The sequence below is a fragment of the Gossypium arboreum genome, chromosome 4, assembly GCF_025698485.1.
Source record: "Gossypium arboreum isolate Shixiya-1 chromosome 4, ASM2569848v2, whole genome shotgun sequence".
Lineage (NCBI taxonomy): Eukaryota > Viridiplantae > Streptophyta > Magnoliopsida > Malvales > Malvaceae > Gossypium > Gossypium arboreum.
Genome location: NC_069073.1, coordinates 117,510,361 through 117,519,228, shown reverse-complemented (window position 1 = coordinate 117,519,228; position 8,868 = coordinate 117,510,361). Strand labels below are relative to the sequence as shown.

Genomic DNA, 8,868 nt, shown 5'->3' with positions numbered 1-8,868 from the left:
AGCTGTCTTGGCTGGTGGAAAATACTTCAACAAGAATTTTTCAGTCATTTGTTCCTATGTAGTAATAGATCCTCGCGGTAGGGAGTTCAACCACTGTTTAGCTTTATTTCTTAATGAGAATGGAAACAACCGTATCAAATGGCATCATCAGAAACGCCATTTATCTTGAAAGTGTCGTAGAATTCTAAGAAATTGTCCAAATGAGTATTTGAGTCTTCGTCTTGCAAACCATCAAACTGAACAAACTATTGAATCATTTGAATAGTGTTAGGTTTCAGTTCAAAATTATTTGCAGCAACAACAAGTTTAACAATACTCGATTTGACCCTAGTTAAATTGAGCTTGGCATAATCGTACATAGTATAAGGAACAGGATTCTGATTTATAGGATTTACAACAACCATAGGAGGTAACTGATTATTTTGATTTTTTGTCATCTCTTCAGTAATAATGTCTTCTTGCTCTTCTACTGTACTCTGTCAGTTCTGTCTTGCTTTTCTATGATTTCTGCAAGCTGTACTTTCGATCTCACTGTCGAATACGAGAGGTCCTGACAGGTTTCTTCTGGTCATAAACTAAAAGAACTTGCCAGAGGCAAATAAAAGAAAAATCAGTAATTGAAAATAAAACTAAAACAAAAATAAAATGCAATAAAATAAAAATGGCTAAATTAATAAAAATCAAGCGTTCCTAATATCTTAATCCTCAGCAACAGCGCCAAAAACTTGATGACATCACGAACTAACTAAAATACGAAAAAAGAAAGTGTACCTATCGAATGGTAGTATAGCTACGGTGAGTCAAGAATATCATATCCACGAGGACTAAAAGTACTAGTAATTACTATCTTTCTATTATCTAGCCTATAAATTAAAGGGTTTCTTTTATATTCTAATTTTAACTAAACTAATTACTAGATGACAGAGAATGAATTGGGAAAATAATCAAAGAAAACTTATGAGGGAGACAATACCCAGGAAAGAATCCACCTAGACTTCACTTATTATTCTAAATCTAAATTAAACGATGTATTCATTCTACTTGATCCGTAGAAATCCCTAAATTACATTAATATCTTTTTCGAGAGTAAAAATACCTGACTCTAGGTTGATTAACTAAAATCTTTTTCTAATTAAAACCACTATCGTCGCATAAACTCGATCTATAGATTTTCCTATTAGATTTGACTCTAATACGGTAGATTTATGTCACTCTATTTCTAGGGTTGCATGCAACTCCACTCAATTATGCGAGATCTACTCTTAAACAGGGATTTTTGCTCCACTGAATAAACACATCAATCATGAATTAATATCCTGAAAACATTAAAAACATGAAATAAGAATACATAATTAAGATCAAGAACAAATATTTATCATGTAATTCAAAACAAATCAAATAATAAGATCCGTCTTAGGTTTCATCCTCCCTAGGTATCTAGGGTATTTAGTTCATACTTGTGGGGGAAAAATCTCAAAATTAGGAAAACAACAAAACATAAAGAAACCCAAAAACTTCGAGAGAAATTGAATAGAGATCTTCAGTGTTGAAGGAGATCCTGCTTCTGAGTTGAATTCGTTGGCGTTCTTCGAGTCTTTTCTGCGTTCTGCTCTGTGTGTCCCTTAGGTCCTCTTCTAGTGTGTTTTTATAGAGTTTAGAATGCTCAGAAACCTTCAAAACTGACTTTTTCCGCGTGTTTGGAAAACAAGGAGCGATATCAACACAGGTTGCCACATGGGCATGTGGCCAGCTAGTGTGGCTCACACAGGCATGTGCTCAGCCTGTATGGGATTGGTTTGGCCGTGTGGATCCTTAAGACAGTCCGTTTTATTCGGTTTTGGCCAGTTTTCTGCTCCTTTTGCTCCTTTATGCTCACCTAAGTATATAAACATGAAATTAAAGGATTAGAAGCATCAAATTCACTAATTTATGTAATAAATCACCCAAAAACATGTCAAGCATGAGATTAAAACATGTTACATTTATGGTTTATCATTACCATCACAAATATGCGTGAGATTTCAAATCAAAATCTATCTATGCACGTTGTCATGATTAGTCTCCAATTATAATAAACAATAAATAAAACATAGTAAAATATATCTGAAGATCTTTAACATCATCATCATCACTAGAAGGTATGAGATAGTTCGAAAATATTCTCGATTTCATATAGATAACGATATCAAATCTTTCACCATCCTTAAGAATAAAAAGTAAAATAAGTTAATCAAAACAATGATAACATATAATGAAAGAAGAATGAAAAATAATAATCAGATATGAAACATTAAATAAAAGAAACTTCCTGTAAAAACTTTGCATCTTGACGTCAAAGAAATTAAAAATCATGGAGGATAAATTTGATCGTCGATAAAAAGAACTATCACTTTGAGCAAGATCGTGTTGATAACGTGTTATAAAATAAAGAGAGATGGAGAGAATAAAGAACAAAGAAAATATGAAAGCAATAGAGAATGTAATTTATTGATTAAAGGGATGATTACAATGCTTTATCAGAGTCCCTATTTATAGGTATAAGAAGTATAAAAAAAGTAGAGATCTAATTCTAATAACATTTAGAATTTAAAGTACATTAAAGCTTTATCTTAATCATGATGGACATCCACTTAATAAGATATTCATAAAAAGATCTTTATACTTAAATAACACTAAAATAGTTGCAACTTGGCAAATGAAATGCCTCTAAAATAGTATCAAAATTAACAATAAAACAATAGTTATATAATTTCCAATTTATAACAACAAAATGGTAGCAATATAATAGCAAAATGGCAACAAATAAACCTGTCCTTGAAGGCCCGCCCAAAGAGTAGGAGGGTTGGGATAAAAATATAGGTCCAAAAAATGGGTTTGGGTAAAAAAAATAAGGCCCATTTAAAAATGAGTCATGCCTCAAGTAAAGCTTTTTTGGCTTGACCCGGCCCGGATATGCAAAAAAAAAAATGCTATTTTTTACTGTTTTCTTGCTTTTTTATTATTATTATCTTGTTGTTATTTTCATTATTTTGCTACCATTTCACAGTTTTGTTGCTACTATTTTGTTGTTATTATTTAGATATTATATAACTCTTGTTTTATTGTTAATCTTGTTACTATTTTAGAGGCATTTGCTTGTTAAGTTGCACCTATCTTAGTGTTATTTAATTATACATATTTTTTAAAATTTATTTTCAATTTTTGGGGAAACATTTATTTTAATTTTTTAGTATTTTTGATGTATTATATATTTTTAAAAAATAATATAAAAAATAATACAGACGGGTCGGGCTCGGCTCAGATTTTAGCATTTTTATCCAAATCGAGTTTGGTCAAAATTTTAGACTCATTTTTTAGGTCAGGCCTAGCACACGAGCATAAAATTTTGGTTGGGCTCGACCCGACCTATAGACACCTCTAAGCAGCAAAACAGTAACAGAAAAAAAAATTTAGGCAGATTCAAGTCTGACTGAGGTTGAACCTGAAGCCCTGCATATTTAGAATACGGTCTTATATTTATACCCAAACCTAAATCAATAACTCGAACCTTTAATCGATTTAAATTATATATCTTAATTACAAATCTAATTAACATTATTAAAATAACTCTCAAATATATATCATATCTCATCATTTTATTTTCCACTATCACAATGGTATTTAAAATTTATATATTATGTAAATTTTGTCATACTAATAATAATGATAATTATGTAGTGTTATTTTATATTATTTCCTATCATGCATATTCATTTCACATCCCATAATAAGCTAATTGACCGTATCAAAATAGAATTTATATTTAATTCAGGGTTAGAACATCATATTAACGCATCATAAATAAATAAATTAATATTTTTAAAATTATTAAAAATAAATATAGTTATCACTCCATATTTTAAAATATTATTTTAGATATGATAAGATCTCCAAAACGGAAGTGCGGGCGTTTATATCTAGATAACAGTCAATGCGTGTACGATTTCAACATTTTGCGAAGCATGGCACCAAAAAACTATCAAATCCGATGCCAAGAAAAGGCTGTTGATTGATATTTTTCTTTTAATAAATGGATTGCCATTGTCTTATTAAAAAGTGTAGGTGGCTAATATTTCTTTCCAACGAGCCAAAATCCATTCCTTTCTTCATCTCAATTTTTATCGAAATAACCCAACATCACTATACATTTCACCGTATTGTCTTGGCAACTCCTTGGATACATTCAACCATGTCATCTTATGCTCCTTACCCCGAGCATAGGCTTTTCTATAGGTCATTCATTTGACGGTATTGTCTTAGGCCCCTTAACCATCAGGGTATAGGCTTTTTCTGTAGGCCTTGAACTTCCATCCATCCATCGTCGACCTGGTGACACATTCTCTCATAAGTATGAGAGTTGTCTAATTCAATTACAGTTTTCAGGCTTACCTTATTTCTAATATATTAATGATGATCACAGAAAAAGCTGGTGCGGGTGGACTCGAACACAACTTACAACTTAGCAATGGGATTATTTCTACTCCTAACCAGAAAATTTAAGAACTACTATCTTGGTGAATTGCAACCAAAAATGAAGCTAAGTTAAGGTGTGTTTGTCAATGCTTTTGAAAAGTACTGTAGAAAAGTGCTTTTGAAAAGTACTTTTGAGAAATACTTTTAAAAATTTTAAGTGTTTAGTATTGCTGTTAAAAAGTGCTTTTGAAAAATAAAATGTCCATTTTAGACATGATATTATAAAATAGTAAATATGTATTTAAATAATATTTAAATTAATTAATATTATGATATTTTAACAATAATATAAAATAATTTATTATAACTTATTGTTAAAAATTAATATTATATATTAATTTTAAATATTTTAAGTAATTAATATTAATTATTTATTAAATTTAATTAAAATATATAAACTATATTAAAATATTAAAACGGTAAAATATTAGAGTATATTTCATAATTATTTCATAAAATCAAACAATCAGAAAATAAAAACTAAAAGCATAATGAAAAATTAGAAAAAGAAGAGAAGAAAAAGATTGAGTACCAGTGGAGAAGAGAAGATACAGAGAACAATTTCAGACAAAGAATTGGGAAAGTTCTACCGTGGAGGAGATAGGTTAAAACGGTAAAATACCAACCCAAATGAACTTCAGGCTTGGAAAAGCTAAAATAAATGGCTTTTTCATCTGTAAAAAAGGCCTTAAATTAAGTTAAAAAAGTTGCCAAACTGATAGTTGTTCTTCATTGCTTTCAGATAAAAGCACTTTTTTGAGAAAAAGTTCATCCCAAAAGCAATGAAGAACAAGGCCTTAGTCCATTTGTTGGCAAAATCCAAAGAGAGACAACAATGTTGCAAAAACTAGCCACGTGGGATCTCCACTTTCAAGACATGGAGCAAATAAGATACTATAAACCAATGGTATTCATTGCACTACAAGGCTCTACTAAAATAATCAAACCGTTGTTGATTACCCTATGCAACAGAAGCAGAAACCCGAAATCAAGCAGCTTTGGAAAATCATCTTTAGATATGCACCTTAAATTGCATACATTCAACTAATAAAAATATTGCAATAATCGATTTGATGCAATCAGCAGTTGTATTAAAAACTACTGTACTAATATCTTGAGATAAACATACAAGGTTAAAGCAAGCTAGATATATCGGCATCGATCATTTAAATGGGCAATGACAAAGAAAAAAGACAAAATACAATGCATGAAGGGATAAAATACCACAGCTATATAAATATGAATCAGATAATTCCAAGAAAACAACTTAAAAAATTTAGCTTAGGAAATATCTCAATCGTTAACTTCCTTATTGTCAAGAAAACAATCAAGAAAGAGAGTGCACATAGCCTCACTGCAATTAGAAAGCTACAACTCAAAATGAATAAGCAGTGAAATGCTAAGAAATTTATAGCAGTTACTTCCAAGGTTCATAAATCCAGGCCTGATCAACTAAAAGCAAGTAACTAAAGAGAGAGTGGAATCAACCAACTTCTCCATACAAAAAACAAGAAGAGAAGTAAAATACTACCACAAAGACTGGGAACTTCACGGTTGTTTCTCTTCCGCAGGCTTGGAAGCTTCTTTGATCTCATCAGTGCCATCATCCTAAATGGATGAAAATATATACAGTTAATTAAAAAATTTGTCATGAAAAGAAGATACATGGATGGTAGAATACAGAGGCAAGAAAGAAAAGCATATATGTGGGGTCTAACCTGCATGTCTGAGGTCCACAAAGTGAGGTTATCACGGAGAAGTTGCATTATCAAAGTGCTATCCTTGTATGAATCCTCTCCAAGAGTATCCAGCTCTGCAATGGCTTCATCAAAAGCCTGAGGAAAGAAACAAAACATGTTTTGACTAAATATAATTTGAAGAACAAAATAAACAAACCCCAAATAAAGAACACAAAAAAGGATTTTGCAATGTAAAGAATATACTTACACTGTCTTTGATGAACAAGATGAATATAAGTCTTAAGACTAAACTAAAATTCTGAAGTCCTGTAATTCTACCTGTTTCGCAAGACTGCAAGCACGATCGGGAGAGTTCAAGATCTCATAGTAGAAGACAGAAAAGTTCAGAGCCAATCCTAAACGGATAGGATGAGTTGGGGCTAGCTCAGCTACTGCAATGTCCTGAAAAGAAAGCAGTAGAAAAAGATACAGATACCATCAATAAAAGGTCGGAACCATGGATAAAAACACAATATGTTTTGGTTTAGCAAACTTGAAAGTAGAGAAGTAATTATCAAAATCCTTTGTTTAATGTAAAAGTGAGAAAACAATAATAGCATTATGAAAAGAAAACCCAAACTGATTGAAAGACTTCAAAGAAAAAAGTGCAGCATCAAAGATCTACATAAACAGGAATTACATCAATAACATGACAGGAAATGGCCAATAATCCAAAGCAACTAAAATTACACAACAAATTGAATTCATACAAAGGCTACAACAAGGTTTTCATTATGCACCTAAGACATAGTAGAGATGCAATTTGCAACATATTTTATACAAATGTTTAAGATGCAAATCTAATTCAAGACTCATATTATTGAGACCATTTTTTTTTATAATTTTCATAAAATTTCTATCGCAAAACGCATTAATGTCTTCTAATACTTATGTATCGAAATCAAGCTACACAATGGAAAGCAGATCCGGATCTCGGTGATAAGAAATACACAAAACATCAAGGCATAACTATAACTATAGATCTAAAATTTAGATTGACCCTCAAATATGCCGCAACTAAAAATAAACCAGATTAAAAAAAACTTAAGCACGTATTCATCATAATTCACATCCAAACTTAACCGAACCTTAAAATTACACATCAAGGCAAGCAAATTCACAAGATCGAACCAGAAATTACAGAAACGCACACAAACCTGAGCAGATTTATAGGCAGTGAGGGTATTCTCGGCAGCAGATTTCCTGTCATCGCCAGTCTTGAACTCAGCCAAGTACCTATGGTAATCTCCCTTCATTTTCAGATAAAACACCTTGGAATCCCCGTTTCCAGCAGCCGGAACAAGCTTCTCGTCAAGGAGCTTCAAAATTCCAGCGCAAATCTCGGACAACTCGGCCTCGATCTTGGCCCTGTAGTCACGGATAACGGCGACGTGGTCGGCGTTGCCACGGCCTTCCTCCTTCTGCTCGATGGAGGAGACGATCCTCCAGGAAGCACGGCGGGCGCCGATGACGTTCTTGTAGGCGACAGAGAGAAGGTTGCGTTCCTCGACGGAGAGTTCGTCGGGAGCGGGGACGGCGGAGACGACGTTCTCCATGAACTTGACCATCTCCTCGTAGCGCTCGGCTTGCTCGGCGAGTTTGGCCATGTAAACATTTTCTTCGCGTGGGGAAGGAGTGGCCATGGTTTCGGGTGGTGATTGGATGGGTAGGATTTTTCGAGGGATTTGATATTTGAGAAATAGGAAAGGAGCTTCACTCACAATGTCATTGTCGTTTGTTTTATGAAGGAGCCAGCTATGCCGGGCCAATCAAGAGGCTTCGTTTTTTCCATTTTTTTTTCCTCTTTTGACCTTTTTTATATTTGTTTTTGCTTTGTTGTTTAATAGCTTTTTTGTAATTATTTGATATACAGTTTTTAGATATTTAGACTTCATATTTATCAATGCATATAAGAGAATTTCATTCCTAGAATTACCATAGAGATTGTACGGTATATTAGATTAAAAATTGATTATTTTTATTAAATATTTCATGTTTAATTGAATTAAATAATTACACTAAAATATAATTAGAGAGCTGGCAGGGTTTCGCTTCACTAAAATTAAAAATTTTCATATAGGCATTTAAAATTTTAAATTAATAAAAGTAAAATTAACTTTGACCCTTCTAAAAATGATAAAATTTTGACTTAATTTTTTAAAAATTATAAAGATATAGCCTATTAAAATCGTAAGATTATATTTTTACTATTGTCAAAATTATAATTTAATTTCGCTCCCCCTCCCCTTTAAAAACATTTTTTGGTTTCATCTTAGTGACACATGGCATGTCACGTATACCTTATGCCATTTATTTTTGTTATCAGATGACTTAATAACGACGTGGTTAGGATCCAATTATCAATAATCGATGAAAGTGATGCATCTCTATATTTTGTTTTTTGAATTTTTCTAATGTATTAATTGTTTGTATGCATTATTTTATTTGATTACATTTTTTTAGTTTGTATGCATTATTTTATTTGATTACATTTTTTTTAACTTTTTGAGTTTTGAGAAACTGATTTCTTCTGATATTATTTTTGCAACATTTACTTATGATTAGACTTGTCTATGATCCAAATTACGGCTCAATTTAAAAAATTTAAGTCCAAACC

The 8,868-nt window shown here is 31.8% G+C and overlaps 1 protein-coding gene across 1 annotated transcript; it reads right to left on the bottom strand.

The window, feature by feature from the left end:
* Positions 1-5,764: 5,764 nt before the first annotated feature.
* On the bottom strand, positions 5,765-8,034 carry LOC108460678 (14-3-3 protein 6-like). Its single transcript, XM_017760265.2, has 4 exons — positions 7,409-8,034; positions 6,531-6,653; positions 6,231-6,347; positions 5,765-6,120 (listed from the first exon to the last, which is right to left on the bottom strand). Exons 1-4 carry the CDS (start codon positions 7,892-7,894, stop codon positions 6,061-6,063), a joined length of 786 nt encoding a protein of 261 aa, XP_017615754.1. The 5' UTR covers positions 7,895-8,034; the 3' UTR covers positions 5,765-6,060.
* Between the last annotated feature and the right edge of the window lie 834 nt (positions 8,035-8,868).

Bases quoted from the DNA above. Each gene is read 5' to 3' on its own strand.
- LOC108460678 (XM_017760265.2), bottom strand. From the start codon at position 7,894: ATGGCCACTCCTTCCCCACGCGAAGAAAATGTTTACATGGCCAAACTC. The intron at 6,348-6,530 runs GTAGAATTACAG...TTCTTTCCTCAG, and splicing joins CTTGCAGTCTTGCGAAACAG to GCTTTTGATGAAGCCATTGC. The intron at 6,121-6,230 runs GTTAGACCCCAC...TCATCCATTTAG, and splicing joins TGTGGACCTCAGACATGCAG to GATGATGGCACTGATGAGAT.